The sequence below is a fragment of the Eubalaena glacialis genome, chromosome 11 (assembly GCF_028564815.1).
Source record: "Eubalaena glacialis isolate mEubGla1 chromosome 11, mEubGla1.1.hap2.+ XY, whole genome shotgun sequence".
NCBI lineage: Eukaryota > Metazoa > Chordata > Mammalia > Artiodactyla > Balaenidae > Eubalaena > Eubalaena glacialis.
In genome coordinates this window covers 52,930,420-52,958,253 of record NC_083726.1, presented here as the reverse complement: position 1 = coordinate 52,958,253, position 27,834 = coordinate 52,930,420, and the positions used below count along the sequence as shown (strand labels likewise).

General features: G+C 39.5%; 1 protein-coding gene across 2 annotated transcripts in view; it reads right to left on the bottom strand.

Annotated features, from left to right (window-relative positions):
* Nucleotides 1-27,834, bottom strand: part of WIF1 (WNT inhibitory factor 1) — a 160,730-nt gene that overhangs the window by 65,050 nt on the left and 67,846 nt on the right. Inside the window, exons 1-4 of one of the 2 annotated variants that reach the window (XM_061204995.1) lie at nucleotides 21,987-22,009; nucleotides 20,254-20,389; nucleotides 19,155-19,364; nucleotides 18,517-18,656 (exon numbers count right to left, since the gene is read on the bottom strand). In XM_061204995.1, the coding sequence (XP_061060978.1) occupies nucleotides 18,517-18,656; nucleotides 19,155-19,364; nucleotides 20,254-20,389; nucleotides 21,987-21,989 (489 nt within the window). In that variant the 5' untranslated portion in view covers nucleotides 21,990-22,009. Of the gene's footprint in view, nucleotides 1-18,516; nucleotides 18,657-19,154; nucleotides 19,365-20,253; nucleotides 20,390-21,986; nucleotides 22,010-27,834 lie in introns of those variants that run through there. The other variant, XM_061204996.1, reaches the window with a different exon arrangement.

Sequence of the window (27,834 nt, the reverse complement as noted above, 5' to 3'; positions counted from 1 at the left end):
ACATTTTTTTGTGACCCAGTTTAGATGTTACCTCCTCTGTGATGTCTATTCCAGAATATAAGCAACTGCAAATTTACCTGATCAATGGCAAAATCCTCTGGCTTTATGCTCCAGTAGCACTTTTCTTAGGGCATTTAATGGGGGCTACAGCTAGCCCATATGAAGGCTCTGTGCAAATTAGGTATAAGTGCCCCCCCCCAACCCCGCCCCAGGCAGAGGCAGCTCTGTGTCAGGCTATAAGACTTGACAAGTGAAACACGGGCTGGATTTCAGCTTGGTCAGGTTGAACCCGCCTCTTTGGTCAGGTTCCCTCATGCAATGAAAAACCTTGTTCAGCTGTACATGGTGGCCCTGAGAACTTATCACAATGATTATGATTGCCTTTTTGATGTCACAGTCTTCACCACCAGCTGGTGAATTCCTAGAAGGCAGTTAGATCAATCAAAATTTGTACTCTCAGAACCTATGACATGTAAACATTGATAAGTGTTCTTTGAATTGCTATTTTTTGGAATGAGAAGATATTCCAAAAATCATCAAAGAAAGATCTCTGAAGTATATAAATGTGTACATAAGTGTTCTTAGCTGTATAGTCTTGGGCAAGTAATTTGACTTCCTTATGCCCTAGTTTCCTCATCTATGAATTGGGGATAATAATAGTATCTACCTCAGGACTGTTGTGAGGATCTGATGAGATAATATCTGTAGAGTGCTTAGAAGAGTGCCCAGTTCAGAGTATGCTTTATGTAAGTATTGGCTGTTATTATTAACATAGGATAAAGAAAGGATTCTCAGATGAATCTTTTTAAATTTGACAACAAGACCATTTTGGAGGAAGAATCTTTCTGCCTTGATTTAAAAAAAATCTAGAGACAGACGTTACAGTTTGTATAAAGATATTACCATTAATATTAAATGACTGAAGATGTTCTAAAGACACAGAATCATAACATTTCAGAATTCAGAAGGCGTTTAGAGGTCATCTAAACTGCTTTTATTATAGATTTAAGAATTGGGTCAAGTGACCTTTCTGTGGGTTCTAGTGTTTCTCCATCTGGCCCTTACCAAATATCCAGCCTTATCGCCTCATCTCCCACCATCCCTAGCCCCCAATATTCTCCCTTCCACTCATCAACCCTCAGTCTCGGGCACCATCAGCCTCTCCCAGAATGCACTTTCACAACTCTTTTGCCTCTGCCTGTGATAGCCCTCTTTCCTGTGCCTTGCTCCCATCTCAGCTGATTAAACCACCTCATACACAGTCTTCAAGTCCCAGTTCGATTACTGTATCTTTTCTGGTGAAGCCTTCCCCTACTTCTTCAGCCAAAATTAGCTCCTCCTCTGTGTTCCCAGAGCTCGCTCTGTGTTCATACCTCTATTTAGCACTTATCAGAGCAAGGGCTCTGGATCTCACCTGCCTAGGATTAAATCCCAGTTCTGTCCCTTGCTACCTGTGTTTCCTTTGCTCCTCTGTGTCTCAGTTGCTTTATCTATCAAATGGGAACAATAGTATATTCATTCATTCAACAAATAGTTATTGACTACCTATTGTGTATCAGGACATGTTCCAGGACCTGGAGTTATATGGTGAATAGGACACAAAGTCCTTGCTCTCATGAACTTACATTTATTGGGAGAGTCAAACAATTAAAATCCAATATAATCAAGTATTATCATTATTTTAGGTGCCATGGAAAAATATGCAGCAGAGCAGAAGACTCAGAGTGCTGGGCGGTGGGTAGCTCTTGTTTTAGAGGGGGCAGTCAGGAAAAGTTTCTTAGAGGAGGTGACATTTGATCAGACATGGGGGAGACGAGGGAACAAGCCACACAGAAATCTGGCAGGAGTGCACCTAGGCAGAGGAAACTTCATGTGCAAAGGCCCTGAGGCAGGAAGGGTAAGCTTGGGGGTAAGGGACAGAAAGGCTAACAGGGCTACTGCCAAGTTAGTGAACCAGAAAGTGGAGGAAATGAGGCACTCCTTATTCTTAGCACCAAGACTTTCAGATTTTTATCTCTTGAATGTTTCCCCAATCCATTTTCCCTTCTCTTCATCCTTGATCTTGTATCTCATTATCTCTGATTTCTCTCCTTGCTGTCAACTCCCCTCAAAGCTCTCCTCCATTCTGCTGACAGGATGACCTAAAGACTGTAACTCTGACTCTGTTGTCCTCCGCTTTATACTTTTTCACAGACTGACTCAACACGGCCTATAGAGTAAGTCTCAGATGCCTTAACATGAAGGACAAAGTCATCTAGACCTACCCCCTGCCTTCCTCTCTACTTCCTACCTTGCATATACACTCCAGCCACACCAAAGTACTAGTTCCCTAGATAACGTATCTCTGGTCTCTCTGCCTTGTCTGACGTTGTCTCCTTTCCCTAAAATCATCCCCTCCTCCATGTTTGTGCTTGTCCAACTCTATAGTCAGACCCAGTGCCGGAGTTACTTCTCCTGTGTACTCTCATTCCAACCTGGGAATGCCTCAGTACTTCTACAATACCACTTACCAGGAATTATTAAGATGATCTGGTTATATATAGCTGCCTCTCCAGTTAGCTTCTAATTTTCTCAAGGGCATGGACTTGGTTCTTAATCATGTTTTGCACGCAGTGCATGATCCAAGTTCTGGCCAAGAGCAGCTACGCAAGGACTGGGTTCACGTCCTTTCTCTCATCACTGCCAGGTAAGAACTCACTCCCCAAATCTGTCCCCTTGTCCCAGGCCCACAACACACTGCTGCCCTATGAGATTCTGTTCAGGTGAATGGGTTTCAAAAGATGCCTGATATTTTCCAAGATTCTTTAATCAGATTCATCCATAAAATCCAAAAAGAAGACAAAATGTACAGCTCAGAGGCACAGACAGCCATATCTCTACCTGAGGAAAACAGGGAAGAAGAGAATTTGTCCTATGACTTTAGAGTTTTAACTATTAGGTTTTGAAAGAAAATCAAGTACGTGAAGAAGCAGGCTTAGTTTGAATTAACCCATTTCCAGTGTTCGACCTCTCATTATTTTAACTGAAAGATCACCTGCCAAGTGTAATTTCTGTATCTTTATTATACTTTTCTTGATACTTAGAAAAGTTTTCTTGATAATCAGAAAGGTAGTATGGGAGTTGAGAATAGATGCTAAGTCAATTCTTCTTCAAATTAACATTATTTTCTTTACTCAAGCATCCTTTTACAGTAAGTTCAAAGTTCTAGATTCCATTAGAAAAAATTTTTCCTATGCACTCACATAAGTGATTTTTTATAGTTCTGTGCCCTAATCACCTAAAAAAATTTAACCTGGAGCTGAGACTAATCATTGCAAACTCTTCCAAAAGTTTAGTAAGAAAGAAGAGCTAAATGGTAGTTGTAGAAAAGCCACTGTCATGGAATCTAAAATATGATACAAATGAACTTATCTATGAGACAGACTCACAGACATAGAGAACAGACTTGTGGTTGCCAAGGGGGAGGGGGGTTGGGGGAGGGATGTTTTGGGAGTTTGGGATTAGCAGGTGCAAACTATTATATATAGAATGGATAAACAACAAGGTCCTACTGTATAGCACAGGGAACTACATTCAAGATCCTGTGATAAACCATAATGGAAAAGAACATGAAAAAGAATGTATATACATATATATGTATGTATAACTGAATCACTTTGCTGTACAGCAGAAATTAACACAACATTGTAGATCAACTATACTTGAATACATTTTTAAAAAAGAAAAGAAAAGCCACTGTCTACCCGACAGAGAAACCAAAGATTACTTAATACTTCCCTGGGACAAAGCTGCAAAATGTTGAGTCCATTCTCTTCACAGTAGAGAAGACAGAAACCTCCCTGAATTGTTTCCACCTTCTTCTCCTCCCCCAAAACCCTTCTCCGTTGTTTGACCTTGACATCCCCTTCACTGAATTTCCCTTACCTCGCAGATGAGATACAAGGTCCATCGTGATCACCTAGAACATGCCTTCCCTTTAAGACCTCCATGCACTTGAACATGCTGAGCTCTTCACTTGGAAGGCATTTTCCTCTCTTGCTGGTCTGATGAAAGCTTACTCATTCTGCAGGAATGAATTCGGACATCACATGCTCGGCTCCTGGCTCCCTTCCTCCTCCAGACAGGGAAAAGTGTGGCCTTCTTTGTGTTCTCTGCCAGTCTTAGACTTTCTAACCTCATTTGCCTGAGTGTGATGGCTATCTGTTTCCTAGACTGTGAGCTACCTGAGGGCAGGGACCATGTTTACTCCTCCTTGTATGCTCCTGTGACTGACTGAGTGTCTGTGTTTGTTGACTGACTGTGTGCTGAAGGCAGAGAACATGTTCTCCTGCATGGGAGAACAACTCCCCGTCCACTAAGGTTCAGGGGAATGTAACCAAGTTCATCCCAGGTTGGCAAATGGAGAAAGCTGGCTAAAAAACTGCAGCAAAAGAAGCCCTGATCTGACAATACCTCTTCCAGAGATCCGGCTGAAGGATGAAAAGCATTTTCACTATACTCTCAATCCCCAAAGTTTTTTCCTCACGACACCCATCCTATTCATTAGGGACATTTAAGTTAAATGAGCTTAATCCAAAACAAAATGCTTTATTGAACATCATTCCTTTCCACTTCACCACAATGATTTAAAAGATTTCTACTGGTGCAACCATTTAAAAGTCAGGAATAAAGATAGAGGATAACGGCAAAGGGTTTGTTTACGTGCCTTTACACCACTGTGTAAGGAAGACAAAGCACAGTTTACATTTATACCATGTAAATCGCTCTAGAACCAGATGTGGCTTACAAGGTACCTTGTAACTCATCTCCTCTAAGCTATAAAGCCTTTTTTTTTTTTCCTTGCAAAAGTTTGAGAAACTTACTGCCGTTTTCTATCAGCAGATACGACAGATGGCTAGCACATGCCTGCTTTGCTAAATGAAATGGGCCCTCTGCAGAATTACTCTTTGATTCCCTTGTGGCATGTCCACAACACCACAATGCAAAATACTACGGCATAGCAGAATTTAAACACTAAAGGTTTAAAGCTGTGTTGTGTTTTTCTTTTTTTGTAGAAAATGGATTTATTCGAGTGGAATAAAATGCATCAAATATTAAAAAAAAATAAAGGGAGGTTTGTTAAAGCTGTGCTTTTGATATAAGTACTTTCCTTTAAAAAAATCATGCTCACAGTATGTAAACATATTCACATTCCCACTTTGAAACCATGGAACAGGGGTCAAAAAACGAGGCATTTCCTCCATTTCATGACATAAAACCACCACAAAGGTATGACGGCAAACCCCAGGAGTACAAAGGTATGCAACTACTCGGCTGTAACTACCAACACAATCATAACTCCATTAGGAAAAAATGTGGACAGTACACATTAAGGGATTTAAATAATAATAATAAGTGTTACCATAACTTCAGAGTTGGGAGGCGATGTTTAAGGGCATTTGGCAGTTCTTTTGAAGAGGGAGAGGAAGTACTTGAATGAAAATTCACTCTCAATTGTTTTTCTTTGATTTTTGTCAAGGGGAGAAAGGAAGAAAAAGCCATTTCAATACAGGTCTCCTTAACTCAACCAGTCCAAGGGGAAATTTGAGACCTCGAACTGCAGCTAGTTTAAGGGGGCCAGTGTTACATCATATCAAACATAACGTTGCAAAAACAAGCTATCTGGAGCTTTAGGGGTATTTGAATGATGAAACTAGATTATCCAGTTGATCTTACACATACATGTCAGTAGAGTGATTCTATTTTTTAAAAAATTAGCAAAACTGTGAGTCAGTTGTCAGCAAAGTGGCCTGTTTCTAACTTTTTTTTTCCAGTGGTACTTTCCTCATTTTAAAGCTGAATTTGGATACAGATACACACATGTATACTGTGGACAATTGACTTTATTGGGTTAAACTGTAGAAACATGCTCCTTTGTTCGATGTGTGATCATTGAAAATAGAAAATATTAGATATACTCAAGATACAGTGTAGAAAGTGAAATATTTTCCAACATGTGAGGTTAATTTAAATGTGTTCATAAACTTTACTAGCTACCTATCAATTAAAGAAAACTTCTTGAATTATTGAAAACTGCCAGAAATAACAAGAATAACCACTGTAAAGCAATTATACTCCAATACAGATGTAAAAAAAAAAAAAGAAAGAACAACAATAATAATACAAAATCAAGTATAAGGAAAGCCTGAGAACTTTGCCTGGATAGTTGTTTCTTTGTGAATGATTCCAGTCAGTAGCACCCAAATTCAGCTTTTTTAAAAATCTGAAGTGTAGTTTATTTACAATATTGTGGGGAGACCTTCAACATGGTGGAGGAGTAGGATGTGGAGATCACCTTCCTCCCCACAGATACATCAGAAATACATCTACATGTGGAACAACTCCTACAGAACACCTACTGAACGCTGGCAGAAGACCTCAGACCTCCCAAAAGGCAAGAAACTCCCCACGTACCTGGGTAGGGCAAAAGAAAAAAGGAAAAAGAGAGACAAAGAATAGGGACGGGACCTGCGCCAGTGGGAGGGAGCCGTGAAGGAGGAAAGGTTTCCACACACTAGGAAGCCCCTTCGTGGGCGGAGACTGCGGGTGGCGGAGGAGGTAAGCTTCGGAGCCACAGAGGAGAGCGCAGCAACAGGGGTGCGGAGGGCAAAGCGGAGAGATTCCTGCATGGAGGATCAGTGCTGACCGGCATTCACCAGCCCAAGAGACTTGTCTGCTCACCCGCCGGGGCAGGCGGGGGCTGGGAGCTGAGGCTCGGGCTTCGGTCGGATCGCAGGGAGAGGACTGGGGTTGGCTGCGTGAACACAGCCTGAGGGGGCTAGTGCGCCACAGCTAGCCGGGAGGGAGTCCGGGAAAAGGTCTGGACCTGCCTAAGAGGCAAGAAACCATTGTTTCAGGGTGTGCGAGAAGAGGTGATTCAGAGCACCGCCTAAATGAGCTCGAGACGGGCACCAGCCGCGGCTTTCAGCACGGATACCAGAGACAGGCATGAGATGCTAAGGCTGCTGCAGCAGCCACCACGAAGCCTGTGTGCAAGCACAGGTCACTATCCACACCGCCCCTACCGGGAACCCGTGCAGCCTGCCACTGCCAGGGTCCCGTGACCCAGGGACAACTTCCCCAGGAGAATGCACGGCGCGCCTCAGGATGGTGCAATGTCACTCCGGCCTCTGCCGCCGCAGGCTCGCCCTGCATCCGTACCCCTCCCTCCCCTCAGCCTGAGTGAGCCAGAGCTCCCTAATCAGCTGCTCCTTTAACCCCATCCTACCTGAGTGAAGAACAGACATCCTCAGGCGACCTACATGCAGAGGCAAGGCCAAATCCAAAGCTGAACCCCAGGAGCTGTGCGAACAAAGAAGAAAAAGGGAAATCTCTCCCAGCAGCCTCAGGAGCAGCAGATTAATTCTCCACAATCAACTTGATGTACCCTGCATCTCTGGAATACCTGAATAGACAACGAATCATCCCAAAATTGAGGCGGTAGACTTTGGGAGCAACTGTAGACTTGGGGTTTGCTTTCTGCATCTAACTTGTTTCTGGTTTTATGTTTATCTTACTTTAGTATTTAGAGTTTATTATCATTGGTAGATTATTGATTTGGTTGCTCTCCTTTTTTTTTTTTTTTTTTTTACATATAGATATATATATATTTTTCTTTTTCTCTTTTTGTGAGTATCTATGTGTATGCTCCTTTGTGTGATTTTGTCTGTATAGCTTTGATTTTACCATTTGTCCTACGGTTCTGTCTGTCGTTTTTTTTTTTTAGTATAGTTTTTTAGCACTTGTTATCATTGGTGGATTTTTTGTTGGTTTGGTTGCTCTCTTCTTTCTTTTTTATTACTTTTTAATTTTTAAATTTTTAATAATTTTTAATGTTTTACTTTAATAACTTTATTTTCTTTCTTCCTTCCTTCCTTCCTTCCTTTCTTTCCTTCCTTCCTTCCTTCCTCCCTTCCTTCCTTCTTTCCTTCTTTCTTTTTTTCTCCCTTTTCTTCTGAGCCATGTGGCTGACAGGGTCTTGGTGCTCTGGCCGGGTGTCACGCCTGTGCCTCTGAGGTGGGAGAGCCGAGTTCAGGACACTGGTCCACCAGAGACCTCCCAGCTCCACATATCAAATGGCGAAAGCTCTCCCAGAGATCTCCATCTCAACGTTAAGATCCAGCTCCACTCAACAACCAGCAAGCTACAGTGCTGGACAATCTATGCCAAACAACTAGCAAGACAGGAACACAACCCTACCCATTAGCAGAGAGGCTGCCTAAAATCATAATAAGGTCACAGACACCCCAAAACACACCACCAGACGCGGTCCTGCCCACCAGAAAGACAAGATCCAGCCTCATCCACCAGAACACAGGCACCAGTCCCCTCCACCAGGAAGCCTACACAACCCACTGAACCAACCTTAGCCACTGGGGGCAGACACCAAAAAAAACGGGAACTACGAACCTGCAGCCGGCAAAAAGGAGACCCCAAACACAGTAAGTAAAGCAAAATGAGAAGACAGAGAAACACACAGCAGATGAAGGAGCAAGGCAAAAACCCACCAGACCAAACAAATGAAGAGGAAATAGGCAGTTTACCTGAAAAAGAATTCAGAGTAATGATAGTAAAGATGATCCAAAATCTTGGAAATAGAATGGAGGAAATACAAGAAACATGTAACAAGGACATAGAAGAACTAAAGAGCAAACAAACAATGATGAACAGCACAATAAATGAAATTAGAAATTCTCTAGAAGGGATAACCGAGAACTCAGAATAACTGAGGCAGAAGAACGGATAAGTGACCTGGAAGATAAAATGGTGGAAATAACTACTGCAGAGCAGAATAAAGAAAAAAGAATGAAAAGAATTGAGGACAGTCTCAGATACCTCTGGGACAACATTAAATGCACCAACATTCAAATTATAGGGGTCCCAGAAGAAGAAGAGAAAAAGAAAGGGACTGAGGAAATATTTGAAGAGCTTATAGTTGAAATCTTTCCTAATATGGGAAAGGAAATAGTTAATCAAGTCCAGGAAGCGCAGAGAGTCCCATACAGGATAAATCCAAGGAGAACCACGCCAAGACACATATTCATCAAACTATCAAAAACTAAACACAAAGAAAAAATATTAAAAGCAGCAAGGGATAAACAACAAATAACATACAAGGGAATCCCCCATAATGTTAACAGCTGATCTTTCAGCAGAAACTCTGCAAGCCAGAAGGGAGTGGCAGGACATATTTAAAGTGATGAAAGGGAAAAACCCACAACCAAGATTACTCTACCCAGCAAGGGTCTCATTCAGATTTGACAGAGAAATTAAAAGCTTTACAGACAAGCAAAAGCTAAGAGAATTCAGCACCACCAAACCAGCTTTCAAAAATGCTAAAGGAACTTCTCGAGGCAGGAAACACAAGAGAAGGAAAAGACCTACAGTAACAAACCCAAAACAATTAAGAAAATGGTAATAGGAACATACATATCGATAATTATCTTAAATGTAAATGGATTAAATGCTCCAACCAAAAGACACAGACTGGCTAAATGGATACAAAAACAAGACCTGTATACATGATGTCTACAAGGGACACACACAGACTGAAAGTGAGGGGATGGAAAAAGATATTCCATGCAAATGGAAATCAAAAGAATGCTGGAATAGCAATTCCCGTATCAGACAAAATAGACTTTAAAATAAAGACTATTACAAGAGACAAAGAAGGACACTACATAATGATCAAGGGATCAATCCAAGAAGAAGATATAACAACTGTAAATATTTATGCACCCAACATAGGAGCACCTCAATACAAAAGGCAAATGCTAACAGCCATAAAAGGGGTAATCGACAGTAACACAATCATAGTAGGGGACTTTAACACCCCACGTTCACCAATGGACAGATCATCCAAAATGAAAATAAATAAGGAAACACAAGCTTTAAATGATACATTAAACAAGATGGACTTAACTGATATTTATAGGACATTCCATCGAAAAACAATAGAATACACTTTCTTCTCAAGCGCTCATGCAACATTCTCTAAGATAGAGAATATCTTGGGTCACAAATCAAGCCTTGGTATATGTAAGAATATTGAAATCATATCAAGTATCTTTTCCGACCACAATGCCCTGAGACTAGACATCAATTACAGGAAAAAATCTGTAAAAAATTCAAACACATGGAGGCTAAACAATACACTACTAAATAACCCAGAGATCACTGAAGAAATCAAAGAGGAAATCAAAAAATACCTAGAAACAAATGACAATGAAAACACGATGACCCAAAACCTATGGGAAGCAGCAAAAGCAGTTGTAAGAAGGAAGTTTATAGCAATACAATCCTACCTCAAGAAACAAGAAACATCTCAAATAAACAACCTAACGTTACACCTAAAGCAATTACAGAAAGAAGAACCAAAAAAACCCCAAAGTTAGCAGAAGGAAAGAAATCATAAAGATCAGATCAGAAATAAATGAAAAAGAAATGAAGGAAACAATAGCAAAAATCAATGAAACTAAAAGCTGGTTCTTTGAGAAGATAAACAAAATTGATAAACCATTAGCCACACTCATCAAGAAAAAAAGGGAGAAGACTCAAATCAATAGAATTAGAAATGAAAAAGGAGAAGTAACAACTGACACTGCAGAAATACAAAGGATCATGAGAGATTACTACAAGCAACTATATGCCAATAAAATGGACAATCTGGAAGAAATGGACAAATTCTTAGAAAAGCACAACCTTCTGAGACTGAACCAGAGAGAAATAGAAAATATAAACAGATCGATCACAAGCACTGAAACTGAGACTGTGATTAAAAATCTTCCAACAAACAAAAGCCCAGGACCAGATGGTTTCACAGGCGAATTCTATCAAACACTTAGAGAAGAGCTAACACCTATCCTTCTCAAACTGTTCCAAAATGTAGCAGAAGGAGGAACACTCCCAAACTCATTCTGCGAGGCCACCATCACCCTGATACCAAAACCAGACAAAGATGTCACAAAGAAAGAAAACTACAGGCCAATATCACTGATGAACATAGATGCAAAAATCCTTAACAAAATACTCACAAACAGAATCCAACAGCACAAAAGGATCATACACCATGATCAAGTGGGGTTTATCCCATGAATGCAAGGATTCTTCAATATACGCAAATCAATCAATGTGATACACCATATTAACAAACATGGATAAAAATAATATGGTCATCTCAATAGATGCAGAAAAAGCTTTTGACAAAATTTAATACCCATTTATGATAAAAACCCTCCAGAAAGTAGGCATAGAGGGAACTTACCTCAACATGATAAAGGCCATATATGACAAACCCACAGCCAACATTGTTCTTAATGGTGAAAAAATGAAACCATTTCCACTAAGATCAGGAACAAGACAAGGTTGCCCACTCTCACCACTAATATTCAACGAAGTTTTGGAAGTTTTAGTCACAGCAATCAGAGAAGAAAAAGAAATAAAAGGAATCCAAATTGGAAAAGAAGAAGTAAAGCTGTCACTGTTTGCAGATGACATGATACTATACATAGAGAATCCAAAAGATGCTACCAGAAAACTACTAGAGCTAATCAATGAATTTGGTAAAGTAGCAGGATACAAAATTAATGCACAGAAATCTCTTGCATTCCTATACACTAATGATGAAAAATCTGAAAGAGAAATTAAGGAAACATTCCCATTTATCACTGCAACAAAAAGAATAAAATACCTAGGAATAAACCTACCTAAGGAGACAAAAGACCTGTATGCAGAAAATTATAGGACACTGATGAAAGAAATTAAAGATAACACAAAGAGATGAAGAGATATACCATGTTCTTGGATTGGAAGAATCAACATTGTGAAAATGACTATACTACCCAAAGCAATCTACAGATTCAATGCAATCCCTATCAAACTAGCAATGGCATTTTTCACAGAACTAGAACAAAAAAATTGCACAATTTGTATGGAAACACAAAAGACCCTGAATAGCCAAAGCAACCTTGAGAAAGAAAATCAGAGCTGGAGGAATCAGGCTCCCAGACTTCACAGTATACTACAAAGCTACAGTAATCAAGACAGTATGGTACTGGCACAAAAACAGAAATATAGGTCAATGGAACAGGATAGAAAGGCCAGAGATAAACCCATGCACATATGGTCACCTTATCTTTGATAAAGGAGGCAAGAATATAAAATGGAGAAAAGAGAGCCTCTTCAATAAGTGGTGCTGGGAAAACTGGACAGCTACCTATAAAAGAATGAAATTAGAACACTCCCTAACACCATACACAAAAATAAACTCAAAATGGATTAAAGACCTAAATATAAGGCCAGACACTATCAAACTCTTAGAGGAAAACATAGGCAGAACACTGTGACATAAACCACAACAAGATCCTTTTTGACCCACCTCCTAGAGCAATGGAAATAAAAACAAAAATAAACAAATGGGACCTAATGTAACTTAAAAGCTTTTGCACAGCAAAGGAAACCATAAATGAGATGAAAAGACAACCTTCAGAATGGGAGAAACTATTTGCAAATGAAGCAACTGACAAAGGATTAATCTCCAAAATTTACTAGCAGCTCATGCAGCTCAATATCAAAAAAACAAACAACCCAATCCAAAAAAGGGCAGAAGACCTAAACAGACATTTCTCCAAAGAAGATATACAGACTGTCAACAAACACATGAAAGAAGGCTCAACATCATTAATCATTAAAGAAATGCAAATCAAAACTACAATGCGATATCATCTCACACCGGTCAGAATAGCCATCATCAAAAAATCTAGCAACAATAAATGCTGGAGAGGGTGTGGAGAAAAGGGAACCCTCTTGCACTGTTGGTGGGAATGTAAATTGGTACAGCCACTATGGAGAACAGTATGGAGGTTCCTTAAAAAACTAAAAATAGAACTACCATACGACCCAGCAATCCCACTACTGGGCATATACCCTGAGAAAACCATAATTCAAAAAGAGTCATGTACCAAAATGTTCATTGCAGCTCTATTTACAATAGCCAGGACATGGAATCAACCTAAGTGTCCATCATCGGATGAATGGATAAAGAAGATGTGGCACATATATACAATGGAATATTACTCAGCCATAAAAAGAAATGAAATGGAGGTATTTGTAGTGAGGTGGATGGAGTTAGAGTCTGTCATACAGAGTGAAGTAAGTCAGAAAGAGAAAAACAAATACAGTATGCTAATACATATATATGGAATCTAAGGAGAAAAAAAAAAAAAGGTCATGAAGAACCTAGTGGCAAGACGGGAATAAAGTCGCAGACCTACTAGAGAATGGACTTGAGGATATGGGGAGGGGGAGGGGTAAGATGTTACAGGGTGAGAGAGTGGCATGGACATATATACACTACCAAATGTAAAATAGATAGCTAGTGGGAAGCAGCCGCATAGCACAGGGAGATCAGCTCGGTGCTTTGTGACCACCTAGAGGGGTGGGATAGGGAGGGTGGGAGGGAGGGAGACGCAAGAGGGAAGAGATATGGGAACATATGTATATGTATAACTGATTCACTTTGTTATAAAGCAGAAACTAACACACCATTGTAAAGCAATTATACTCCAATAAAGATGTTAAAAAAAAAAAAAAAGGGAACCCTCTTGCACTGTTGGTGGGAATGTCAATTGATACAGCCACTATGGAGAACAGTATGGAGGTTCCTTAAAAAACTAAAAATAGAACTACCATACGACCCAGCAATCGCACTACTGGGCATTTACCCTGAGAAAACCATAATTCAAAAAGAGTCATGTACCACAATGTTCATTGCAGCTCTATTTACAATAGCCAGGACATGGAAGCAACCTAAGTGTCCATCGACAGAGGAATGGATAAAGAAGATGTGGCACATATATACAATGGAATATTACTCAGCTATAAAAAGAAACGAAACTGAGTTATTTGTAGTGAGGTGGATGGACCTAGAGTCTGTCATACAGAGTGAAGTAAGTCTGAAAGAGAAAAACAAATACCGTATGCTAACACATATATATGGAATCTAAAAAAAAAAAAAAAAAAAATGGTTCTGAGGGACCTGGGGCAGGACAGGAATAAAGATGCAGACATAGAGAATGGACTTGAGGACACGGGGAGGGGGAAGGGTAAGCTGGATGAAGTGAGAGAGTGGCATGGACATATATACACTACCAAATGTAAAACAGATAGCTAGTGGGAAGCAGCCGCATAGCACAGGGAGATCAGCTCAGTGCTTTGTGACCACCTAGAGGGGCGGGATAGGGAGGGTGGGAGGGAGATGCAAGAGGGAGGAGATATGGGGATATATGTATATGTATAGCTGATTTACTTTGTTATAAAGCAGAAACTAACACACCATTGTAAAGCAATTATACTCCAATAAAGCTGTCAAAAAAAAATAAAATAAAATACTGTAGTGCACACTTAGAAAAAAAAATATAGTGTTAGTTTTAGGTGTACAGCAAAATGGTTCAGATATATAGATTCTTTTTCAGATTCTTTTCCATTATAGGTTATTACAAGATATTGAATATAGTTCCCTGTGCTATACAGTAGGTCCTTGTTGTTTGTCTCAAATTTAGGGAAAAATTAGAATAAGGAATACCTCATTGAAAAATATCAACTATTATAAGTTATGTACAGTAATAAAGAGCATTTTCACTTTAATTACCAAAAATCCTTTAAGCCTAAGCCTCTGTAGTAGAAATTCTTCTCTAATCTAAAAGGCTTGTGATGTGCCACACCTAGAGACGCCCACACGCCACAACAAAGAAGAATCCACAGGCCACATCGAAGACCCAGTGCAGCCAAAAAAAAAAAAAAAAGCCTTGAGAAGGAGCATGTCAGAAAACGAATATTTCAAATTGCAGATAAAGTGGAGACAGGGTTTTCCATGGAAAATGAGGATTACAGGGAGAGGAAGAGGCCAGGGAATTGGATTTCAGGCAGGAAAGCTTTGCAAAGCAGATTTTTGAAGATTTCACAAGAAACTGGTAGGTAAGAATAAGGTAAACATTAGCAAATTTGGGCTACATAGGTTACAATTGGCCATGAAATCAAATTCTGTTACCATTTTGTGAGTGATATATAGTGGATAAATGATACTGGATAATAAATGAAATAAACTACTTACAATACAGAACATCGTACAATTTTAAACTCTAAAGTACAACTTTTTACACGTTTAATGTAAAATAATTTTAAAAATTACAAATCAATACACATTCACTGTGGAAAAACCAAAACATAATACATGTAGATATAACTAATGTGAACACCTTGGAGGATTAGACCTTTATCAGACATGTTTTCCTATGTCTCCCCACATATTTTGTAATGGAACCAAACAGAATATAGTGTTATAGATGATTGACTTAATTTGTCATGAACATCCTTCCATAGCATTGAGTAGATGTCTAGAATATTCTTATTAATGCTTCTTGCCACTATCACGGACCTCTAGGTTCTGCCGTTTTTCACTTTTATAAATAGCATGACCAGGAACAGGCTTGCACCAAAAACTTTATTCATAGCCATGATTATTTCCTTAGGAGGAATCTCTGGAAGTAAAATTTTCTAGTCAAAGGATCTATGTCAAGCCTTTTGCCATCAAAGTCAAACTGCCCTGCAGAAAGGCTAACATACGCATCAGCTACAAATAAGTATGCATAATTCTCCACATACTAAAAACACTTTTAAAAAACTTGACCAATGTGATGTGAGGAAATGATTCTCACTGTACTTTTTATTTGCATTTGTTTGAAGTAGGACATGAAAGTTATTTTAAATGGCTCCAAGAACCCCTTGGGTTACTGGACAATACTTTATTGGAAGTAGATAACACCTACTGCCTCTGCTAGATCTTCAATCCTAAAGTTATTTTAACTTTTTCCACATGTTTCCAAAACACTTAAATATTAAGTTTAAAATTTCATTAATCAGCTATGCATTTTGCTTGTGTTGAAATCCCTAAATGTTTGATATTCTTTTGAATGAAATAACTAGATAATGGAATGAACTTTTCATTTTCCATGTAGATATTTTGATGTGGTTTGGCTTTAGCCAAAGATGCCTTTCAAAATACTTAATTGGTGTTGAAGTCATTTTTCCCATATTCAAAATTTCCATGCATTTCAAAAATTATGGTGCTGGAATCACAGAACTTTATTGGCATTAGTCAAATTTAAATAATATTTTAAAACATCTTGCTGTTTGGCATTGTGTCAATCCTTTCCCCCTTCCCAGTACCCCACACTGCTCCAAAAAAAACATACCAAATTTCACACAGTTACCTGTGGTAACCTATCTGGAGCAGACTGGACATAGAGAGTAAGATAACTGAGGTGCTAATATTGGCCTGCATAATCCACATGGGTAATCAACACCTAAACAAGAGAGGGAAAGATTCTAGAAGCTTCATCTCCATGCCAGTTCTACCATCTTCTCTAATCCCCTACAAGAAATAGTCCTGAGATTGTTTGATACGCAATCCATTTTGTACTCAACAATATGCCAACGTTTGCAAAGGGGAGACAGCATGGAACTTAAGCCTTTGCTTCAAATTCCGTTCTTCAGAAGACAAACTCATAGGAAGAATAAATAAATTGATCAATCAATCAATCAGAGCTATTGACATTTTCTACTTCAAGTGCAGTTACTGAACCCTTTCAGCTAGGGAGGGGTGCAAGTCAAACTACCTTCTAATGGTTCTTACAAATCCATTTTCTTTATAAGTAAAGAAAATGTTCTTTTTAAAAATATTGATCCCAGCTGACAAGTGGTCAAACACAATAGATTCAGGTGAAAAAGAAAAGGAGATAATAAAAGGTCATTCACTGATTTATTACTGATTTCATAATATTTCAAAATTAGTTGTCCATAAAGTATCTATGAAGAGGAAACTGTAGGAAAAAAAAAAAAAAGAGGAATACTCTCCCTATAGAGCAATAGGAGCCTCAGTGAACTTATCTGCAGAATGGGGGCATTAGAATAGATGACCTTCCTGTTAGGAACTTTGGTGGATCCAAAACATCTATTCCTTTATGACAATGGAAGTGTTGAAGGGTCTAGATTTGATCTGTTTTAGAAAGGAAAAATGAGAGAACAAACCTAAAGGAAAAAAGGCAGCTAAGGGGGCTTCCCTGGTGGCGCAGTGGTTGAGAATCTGCCTGCCAATGCAGGGGACACGGGTTCCAGCCCTGGTCTGGGAGGATCCCACATGCCGCGGAGCAACTGGGCCCGTGGGCCACAATTACTGAGCCTGCGCTCTGGGGCCTGTACTCCGCAGCAAGAGAGGCCGCGATAGTGGGAGGCCCGCGCACCGCGATGAAGAGTGGCCCCCGCTTGCCACAACTAGAGAAAGCCCTCGCACAGAAACGAAGACCCAACACAGCCATAAATAAATAAAAATAAATAAAAAATTAAAAAAAATTCCCCAGGCCTTAATTTCATACCTTTAAAAAAAAAAAAAAAAAAGGCAGCTAAAATGGTCACGCCCATACTACAACAGGTAATTAGAGGGAACGCTAGTGGTGTCTCAATTCAAAATAGCTAATTTTTATAAAGTGTTTTCTGGATCACATTCTTTATGAAGATATCCATTTAAACAGTTTTAGAATAAAAAGACCTGAAAATGTGACTTTAATTATAATTACAATGATTTTCATAAGTAGACACATTTTACCAACTAATGAGCAAAAGAATTTCTTACTTACCATTTGTCCTCTACAGTAAATTCTCCAACTGCACAAAAGAAACTAAACTCACATAATGTTTATTCTCCCTTTCTTTCCCAAATTAGAGGTCATTTATGTAATACTGAACCTTACAAAAGGTAACATACAAAAGATGCTAATGTGCTAAGAAATAAAAGGAACACTTCATAAAAATATAGTGTAGTTTTCTTTTTCCATATGAAAGTATTTAAAAAAACAGTAGTTTGCAATATGTTACAAACATTCTTATATGACACTTTTTGAGTCTGTGAATTCTTGCCAGAAATATATAGTGTTCACATCATTCCAGTGAATAACACTCAACGTACCAATTTTTTTCAAAGGCACAATGTCAAAAATACTTATCGACTTTAAAATCTGTTGTGAAGTGTAAACAATGTCACAGGTGGTTGGTATATACTACAGAAAAAAGTCTTAAATATTATGTTAAATTTCAATGTCAGTGAACACAGAAAAAAAAGTAATGTTGGTATTTGAGGTCATTATATTTCCAGCAGCCTGAAGACATTGAGACTTATCAAAATAGTGACCTTAGGCACTTTGCCTACCCCTTTCTTTTAGGAATCTTTAATTTATGTGACATGTTTAAATAAATGGGAGTTAACTCTTTATATGCTTTGGAGATCAGATGAGAAATCACTCTTAAAAACTGTAAAAAAAAAAATGTAGCCGACTACACACTATATAGTATAATTTCTACCTGCCATCAGGTGCTGTAAATATTAAAGGGTAATTTTCTTCAACCTTTCTGGTTAACATAACTCACCTGCCCTTCAGCTTGCCAAGTGAAATTCATGGAATGGATATTGACAGGAATGGCTGGCATTCTCTGTTGTGCTCTTCTGAAATCATGTGTAAAAGGGGCCATTTTCCCCTCTGAAACAATCAAGATATCTTCTTCAAATCCTGGTTTAAAAAAAACAAATAAAACTATCAAACTAGCTGGACTTAAAAGCATCCAAATAAGAACTTGCACGCAAAAAGAACACCAAAGAATTAGTAATGGGTCATTTCTTTTCACAAGGCACCTGCCTTCGTACCAATTGATATTCCTGTGGGTGATAAGAATGATGCCAAAGACGCATGCTTTCAGGGAAAAGGAGTGGACGTGGAGTTAACTGGTGCTAGCAAATGCTGGGTCCACCTAAAAACGTAGGATTGTAAAAACTAGCAACAGCATGATCAGAACACTAGATCAGCTTAGGTTTCTTGAGAGAAAAGTTTCTACGCTTTTAGATAGAAAATAGCTAATTAAAAGGGGGCGACCAATCTTCCTTGGAAATTAAGGTTTGAAAACATACTAAATGTATGCATCTCTCCTCCTTTAATGGAAAAGCTGGACAGAGAGTGAAGACCCAGGCAGGGGAAGAAGCAGAAGCTCCCGTGTTAGGCGCGAAACCTTACCTATGAGCACTCTCGCCTGGTGAGCATCGATCCACAGGTACAGGCTTTCCTCCCGCGGCTGCCCGACCTCCGCCCGCAGCACGAGCAGGCACGGGAGGATGCTCCAGACTCGGAGCGCGGCGGCAGGGAAGGCGCTTCTCCGGGCCATACTACTCCGGACCTCCTGGCTGGTGGCTCTCGCAGCTGAAACTCCTGCCGCACCTACCCAACCTGCAGCCGTTAAGTTGTCTCTCAACCGGAGCCGTTCCCGCGTAGTCAGCTGGGCGTGTAGCCTCCCGGCTCTGATGCGAGTGAGCGTGAGGAGGAAGAGGAGAAGGGAGTGGAAGAACCGGCGAGAGCGGGGCAAGGGGTGGGGCGAGCAGGAGGAAGAGGGGAGAGCAGAGACGCAAGACTGGCAAAGCAGGAGATGCCAGCCCGCCGAGCGAGGCCAACAGTCAGAGGGTTAAATACAGCAGGAGAGGAAGAGCGGAAAGGGCCGGCGCAAGTGCGGGGCGAACGAGGAGGCACTCGGCCCAGTCGGCCGCCACTGGGCGGCGCTGGGGAGACGCGCGGGGGTGGGGCGGCGCGGGACCCCGGAGGCCGCGTCCACGCCGCTGTGCGCCGCGTGGGAGCACGCACGAAAGGCGCACGTGGTGGAGGGAGATGCGGAGAAGGGCGCTCAAAGGCGACTCTGGGACGTCCCTCGCTTCTGCCTCTGGCCAGACGAGGCAAGAATGGAGGGAAGTGGGGTGAACGGACTTCACAGGGCTTGACTGAGCGCAGATGATGATGACGATAACTCCCATTTGTACCCCGGGGCTAAATGAAGGCGCATATTCCTCCACTTCTCCCTTTCCGCTACTGTCATTCCTCCCTCTGCAAACCCTATCCTCACCCATCCGCGGTAGCCTGACACGGTGCATTCCCATCCATTTAAAACCCGAGACGCGACCGTCCAGTGGTGCCCTGATGGCTGGCGTTCAGGTTGGCGGGGCCGTGGGGTTTCATTCCTCACTTGCCTGACACCGTGGAGGATGCTTTTTAACAGCTGTGGAGGCTCTTCTCCCTGCTCACCGGAAGCACTTGGAAGAGTTCCCTGAGCTCTGGATGACAGGCTTACCTGACCTGCTGGGGTAGGGCTCCCAAAAGTTGTGAATATCTTCATAGTTGCCGGTTATTTTAAGAAATTTGGAGGCGTGCCGCGCTGGTACTGAAATCGCAGGCGCTTTAGAGCAACACCAAGGATCTGGCCTTGCCTGTGGGAAGAGTAGTTGGCTGGCAGTGGGCTCCAGCCCAACCACACCGACTCGACCCCAGCAGAGAGGATTTGTTTTACCCCCTGCCTAATCCCTTGGATGAGCAATGAAAACGGAAGCAAAGGTTTTTAAAATTTTTTTAACTTAGATTTCAGACTCAGAAAAGAGTTGTTTACTTCTGTATTTTTTGGCATCCGAATGCTGGACAAATGTCCCAAGGACTGAGCATCTGGGGCTGGGCGTGTTGTTTCACTCAGTCCCTTGCAGAATAGTGGATACCTCAAGAGGGGAGAGCAAACCGGCAACAACGGAAGAGAAGCGGAACACGTGCATGAATTCAGCTAAGCGTTGGGTCATGAGAAGTTACTAAAAAGAACAGAATATGTATTTCCAATTATGAAATATTTTCAACTGTGCAACTGTTGATCTTTGAAAAGAACTAGACGAAATCTACAATGGATTTGAACTTTGTGCTGTAATTGTAAAAGTACTTTAAAGTGCTTACTTAATCCTCACAACTCTTTTAAATAGGTACTATTATTATTCCCATTTTATTGATGGGGAAACAAGGCTCAAAAAGGTCCAGTAAGTTAGTTGACTGTGGTTACCCAGTGGTAACTATGGTTACTTACTGGGTCAGGGGCAGAGTCAGGGTTCAAATTTCCAGGCACTCTGGTTTCAAAGCCTATTCTCTTAACCACTATACCTCCACTGATAAGTAAATCATAATTAAGTCTGTTTGCATCCAAAGCTTCACAGCCATTCTTCTTTACAATAATATTTACCTCTTTTCAAAGATTTCATGAGTTTTTATTTCAGTGAATATTCATTTATGTAATGTATTCATATACATTCTGCAACCCTTAAAGCACTTTAGCATTGTAACGCCAGTTGTCCCCCAGTTGAAGATAATAATTTTGCAACACAGTGGACATTTTCCTTTACTCCAGAAAGTTGTCGTTTTAATTGAAAATATTTTTTCCCCTCAGTAGTGTTCAAACCCCTACGGCTCTTGATGCAAGGACTCCCTCTACAGGTTGTTCTAATCAAATACTAACTGAGAAATAGCCTTCATAAAATTTACTTTTTATGTAGAGAAAAAGAGGGACTAAATTCTCTCCTAATTCACCCTCCTCTGAGTGAGGTCCTTCTGCAACAGTTGAATTTGGTGTTGGTGATGCTGGTAGTATATCGTGCTGTAAGGAATTTTTCTTTCCAGAACAACGGGTCTCTGTTCGCTTCTCCCCAGCAGTGGACACTTAGAAAAATTACATTTTATGATAGAGAAAAGTGTTATTTAAAAATATTGGATTTGGGCTCTTTTGGTTTTTAAAGGGAAGGAAGGAACCAGTCAGCTATTTTCAAGAGTAATATGGTGTATCTTTGGGGGGAAGGTCCAAATAAGAGTTGAATCAGGCTGGACTCGCCCTTCTATTGTTAAAGAGCAAAGAGGCTTTTTCATTCAGAAAAAAGCCATGTTTTAAAATTTCTCTGCTCAAATAAAAATGCAACAATATTTATTTGCACATGATAAAATGTTGGAAATAATATGCTAGGAGGTATTGCGAGTTAACTTCATTTAGTTTGAAAATCCTACCATTTATTTTTCCAGTCCATTATCCTTCCTTTCCTTGTGTAATTCATTCTTGTGAATTACATTTGCAGGCAACTTCATGTATTTGTTCATTAACTCATTCACTCATTCAACAAATATTTATTAAACACCCATTTTGTGCAAGACACTGTCCTAGAAACAACAGGAAAGACAAAGCCGGTGAAAAATATCACGAAACTACATGAGAAACAAAACACGATCCCAGCCCTTGAAGACCACTGGAGCTATTAAAATGAATAAGATAAGTACCCAAGTAACCGTAATTCAAGGCAGAATACAGTGATTGTTGACAAGACAAAAGGACTGGAAATTCAAAGGAGAAATCTCATATCTGGGATTCTGAAAGTTTTTTAGTTCATTCATTCATTCATTCATTCAAAAAAACACTGACTGTGTGTCTGATGTATGCACTGTACAGGTACAGGGGATAGGAAGGCAAGTAAAAAGACAGCCCCTGCTCTTGAACTCTCAGTCTAACAGGGGAGATTGTTAAGAATGAACAATAAAGAAGAATGAATGCCAGGATGGGGATGTGCACAGGGTATTTTGGGACTGGGAGAGAAGTCCCCTAATGCAGACTGGGTTCTGGTAAGACTTCCTAGGGGCCAGGGTACTTGAGCAAGCAGTTCTGAAGGTTAAAGGGGAATTGAACATGCAAGGGAGAGAGACAAGGGATGTCCAGCAATAGTGAGAACAGAGATGAGAGAAGGAATGGTACCATCCAGGACCTGCATGTACTGATCTGCAGTGTGATGAGGCTGGAGTGGGGGAGAGGGGGATGGATGAAGCCAAAAAGGGAAGTAGGAGTTGGTTATGGAAATTGTGCTGAGAAGAATTCTCAGTAATTTATGGAGAGACACTGTCCTCAAGGAGGTGGAGCGTAACTCCCCACTTTTGAGTGTAGGCTACGCATAGTGACTTCCTTTCATAGAGTTCCATATGGAAAGAGGTAAAGAGAGTAACTTTACAGTGGAGAGACCTAACAGACATGGGTGATCTTGTCCAGGTGATCAAGGTCAACATCAACAGTGATAAGTCATGTTGATAGTATGTACCCTGGATATGATGTGATGAGAATGGTACTTCACCTCTGTGGTCTTCTCTTAAAAACCCATAACTTCTGTCTAATCATGAGAAGAATATCAGAAAAACCCAATTGAAGGACATTCTACAAAATACCTAACCAGTAATCCTTAAAACTGTCAAGGTCATCACAAACAAGGAAAGTCTGAGAAATGGTCACAGCCAGGAGGAGCCCAAGGACACACGACAAGTAAATGTAATGAGGTATCCTGGGTGGGATTCTGGTACAGAAAAAGGACATCAGATAAAAACTAAGGAAATCTGAATAAACTATTAATAATAATGTATCAATATTGGCTCATTAACTGTGACAAATATACCATATTAATGTAAAATGTTAATTGAAGGAAAACTGGGTGCGGGATTTATGGAACTCTGTGCTATCGTTGCCATTTTTCTGTAAATGTAAAACTGTTCTAAAAAATAAAGTTTATTTTAAAAAATTAAAAAGTAAAGTTTATTTTAAAAATAAATGGTAGACCTAGATACATTCAAAAATACTAAAATACTACAAAAAGATGCTCAACATCACTCATTATTAGAGAAATGCAAATCAAAACTACAATGAGGTATCACCTCACACTGGTCAGAATGTCTATCATCAAAAAAATCTACAAACAATAAATGCTGGAGAGGGCATGGAGAAAAGGGAACCCTCTTACGCTGCTAGTGGGAATGTAAATTGGTACAGCCATTATGGAGAACAGTATGGAGGTTCTTTACAAAACTAAATATAGAACTACCATGTGATCCAGCAATCCTTCTCCTGGGCATATATCCGGAAAAAAACATATTTCAAAAAGATACATGTACCCCAATGTTCATTGCAGCACTATTTACAATAGCCAAGACATGGAAGCAACCTAAATGTCCACTGACAGAGGAGTGGATAAAGAAGATGTGGCATAAATATACAATGGAATACTACTTAGCCATTAAAAAGAATGAAATAATGCCATTTGCAGCAACATGGATGGACCTAGAGATTGTCATACTGAGTGAAGTAAGCCTCACAGAGAAAGACAAGTATCATATGATATCGCTTATATGTGGAATCTAAAAACAATGGCACAAATGAACTTATTTACAAAACAGAAATAGAGTCACAGATGTAGAAAACAAACTTATGGTTCCTGGGGGGCAAAGGGGGATAAATTGGGAGATTGGGATTGACATATATACACTACTATATAGAAAATAGATAACTAATAAGGACCCACTGTATAGCACAGGGATCTCTACTCAATACTCTGTAATGACCTATATGGGAAAAGAATCTAAAAAAAAAAGTGGATATATGTATATGTATAACTGATTCACTTTGCTGTACACCTGAAACTAACACAACATTGTAAATATCAACTATATTCCAATAACAAAAATACTAAAGTGCTGACATTTGAAAATCAAAGGATTTCTCATAAAAATTTGGATTTTCAGGTTCTCGAGGCTTTTTTTTGGCTTCTTGTGGCTTTCTCAAGTAAAACTGAGACATCTGGCCATATTCCCTTCCAAGGGGATGTGTGTGAGTAGTGGTGTAAGTACAGTTACAATACTCTTCTTTCCAGCCTGCTCCACTCATTTACTTGACTTGCTGGGCTTCTGGAGGCCCAGAAGTTTGCTACTCGCTACTCATGGCCTGGAGGAGAGGCCATGGGACAGGGAGTGGGAAGGTGCCTGAGGGGGCTGACCCATCCCTCAGCCTGGAAGTGCAGTTGTGTGGGAACAAGGACAAAGCCTGCTGTAGAGGAGGATCTTGCCACTGCCCAGCCACCCGTTCACCCCAGCAAACTGCCATCCTGCTGGCCACTCTGCCTTGTGGTCTCCGCCAGAGCTATTTTGGTGACGACAGGTGTTGGGACCGAGACTAGGGCATATCAGCTGCACCCTGAGCTGCGTTTGGAGAAAGAGGGGAGCAGGCACCCCTGTAGCACACTGGTACGGAAAGGGAGCCACAAGACACAAGATAGCAAGTAAAGAGAGCAAGTTGCCAAGCCTTGTTTTAATGCAGCCCTGTTTTAAAAAACCAAACACAATATCTATCTGCCTATCTATCTATCTAGTGAATATGTATATAAAACCATGCAGAGAAAATGTCTAAAAGGTTACATACCAAAATATTTCCAAGGGTAACCTATGAGGAGTGAGACTGGGATGAGGGAATGATTTTTCACTTTATGCACAAATATTTTCTGATATTTTTTTTAATGGGCAGATGCTCTTGTAATTAAAAACCACTTTGAAGAAGAAAGGTTGTTTCTCTCCTGCTCAGTCAGTTTCTCTCAAAGTAGGCAGCTGTCACCACCCTAGGCCAGCACTTCTTGCTATGCTGCTTGCATACTTTATCACTTAAGAACTGTACATCACAACCCATGACAGCTCATTACTGAAGCACAGCACAGCTTGAGGATTCCTCATCAGCGCATGTAACACTCCTGCTCTTCTTTCCTCACATGATGGCATTGCCAAGCAACCTAGCATATCTTGTCTTCCACAAACCATACCCATTATTTTCTGTTCATCCATGCTGTTTCATCCCTATGACATTTAACAGCACTATTTTTTTTATAATTGGGAATAAAGGGAAAACAATTGTACTGCCCAATATTAGAGAAATGGAAAACAAATTAGAATACTTTCATAAGAGGAATTATTATTGAACTATTAAAATTAATGTTCTGACCTATGTATTCAACCATGAAACTATCATCACAGTCAAGATAAAATCCATTATCCATCACTCCCAAAAGTTGAACAAATCATATACTTTAAATATGTGCAGTTTATTATATGGCAACTGCATTTAATTAAATCTGTTTAAAAAATTTTTAAGAAATAAAAAATATTCATGTTTCATCAGGACACAAAAAACACTAACCATAAAAGAAAAAATTGGTAAATTAGGTGATATTAAAATTAAGACTTTTTAAATCAATAGATAGCATTGAGAATGAAAAGACAAGCTATAAAGTAGGAGAAGATACTTGGGCATATAGGACTCTTATCCAGAATATATAAAGAATTTCTACAAATTCATAAGAAAAAGGTTAAACAATCCGGTAGAAAAATGGGCAGAAGGCTTGAATAAGCACTTCACAAAAGAGCATATCTAAATGGCCAATTAACACATGAAAAGCTGCTGAACTTCATTAGCAATCAGAGTTAAAACTACAGTGAAACCAGTTCACTGCCATCAGAATGCTTAAAATTAAAAAAGAAAGACTATATGAAGTTGGTGAAGAAGTGAAACCTATACTGCTGATGAAAGTGTAAATTAGTACAATCATTTTGGAAAACTGTTTGGAAATAGCTAGTAAAGCTCAGTGATTGCACTCCTATGGATAAGCCCAAGAAAAAAAAAAGTGCACCTATCCATCCAAAGACATGCACTATTTATCTTGGCCCCCAAATGGAAACAACTCAAATATCAACAGTGGAATGAATTAATAAATTATTATTATTGGTACGATGGAATACTACACGGCAATGAGAATATGCAAACTACAATTACACACAACACAGATGACTCTCACAGACATCAGGTTGAGCTAAATAAACCGAAAGGGTACATACTGCATGATTCCATTTACTAAAATTCCCCAAACAGGAAAAACTAATATTAGAAGTCAAGATAATGAAGGGGTTACCTTTGGAGGGGAGTAATGACTGGAAGGGGATGTAAAAGGTGCCTCAGGGTGCTGGTAATGTTTTGTTTCTTGATCTGGTTGTTTGCTACATGGGAATGTTTATTTTGTGAAAATTCGTTACATTGAACGAATTTATGATTTGTGCACTTTTCTATGTGTATATTTCAATAAAACATTTACTAAAAATTATTATATCATATAAAAAACAAAATTATAAAAGATAGAACACATAGGTGAATGTATGTATAAGCTTAGAATGGGAACGACCTTTCTGAGCAAGACACTTGAAAGCCATAAAAGAAAAGATAAATAAATTTGGCCGGAAAAAATGTTTTAAATAGCTATGTAGCAATTAATATAAAAATAGCTACACCATAAACAGATTACTGGGGAAAATATCTGCAAACATATGACAGACAGAGGGATAATCTTCAAATTTCCAAAATGCTTATCCTTACCAATAATGCTTATGCTTACCATATCAGCTAGTAGAAAAATGGACAACAATATAGATTTCTGTTTCACAGAAATAGAAATACAAAAGGCTAAAAGGTGCTTAACTTCATTCATAATGGAAGAGGTGCAAACCAAAACAATGAGATATTGTTTTATTTTACTGATGCCCAAAATATAAAAATTGACAAATATAAAATTAGATAAATTAAAAATTTGATAAATTTTAAAATTACTGAATATAAAGTATTGTCAAGAAAGTAGACAAACAGATACTCTCATATATTATTAATGAACATGTTAACTTATCCGTTTCGGAGAATAATTTCTAATTTTCCAATATCCATCAAAAATTCAAAATGCATATATCCTCTGACTCAATAATTCCACTGTTAGGAATTTATTCCATGAATATACATGGAAAAACACCACCAAAATACATTTACAAAGATATTCTCTTTGTAATGGTAAAAGACAAAGAAACAAAAAACTTGAGACTATCTAAAGATCCATTAATAGGAAAGTAGTCAAAGTATGGTACAGTATTCAGTGGAATATCAGGCAGCCATTATCCAGAAAAAAGAAATTCTGTGCTGATTATGAAAGTTCTCCAAGATTCATTATGAAGTGAAGAAGATGCAAGCAAG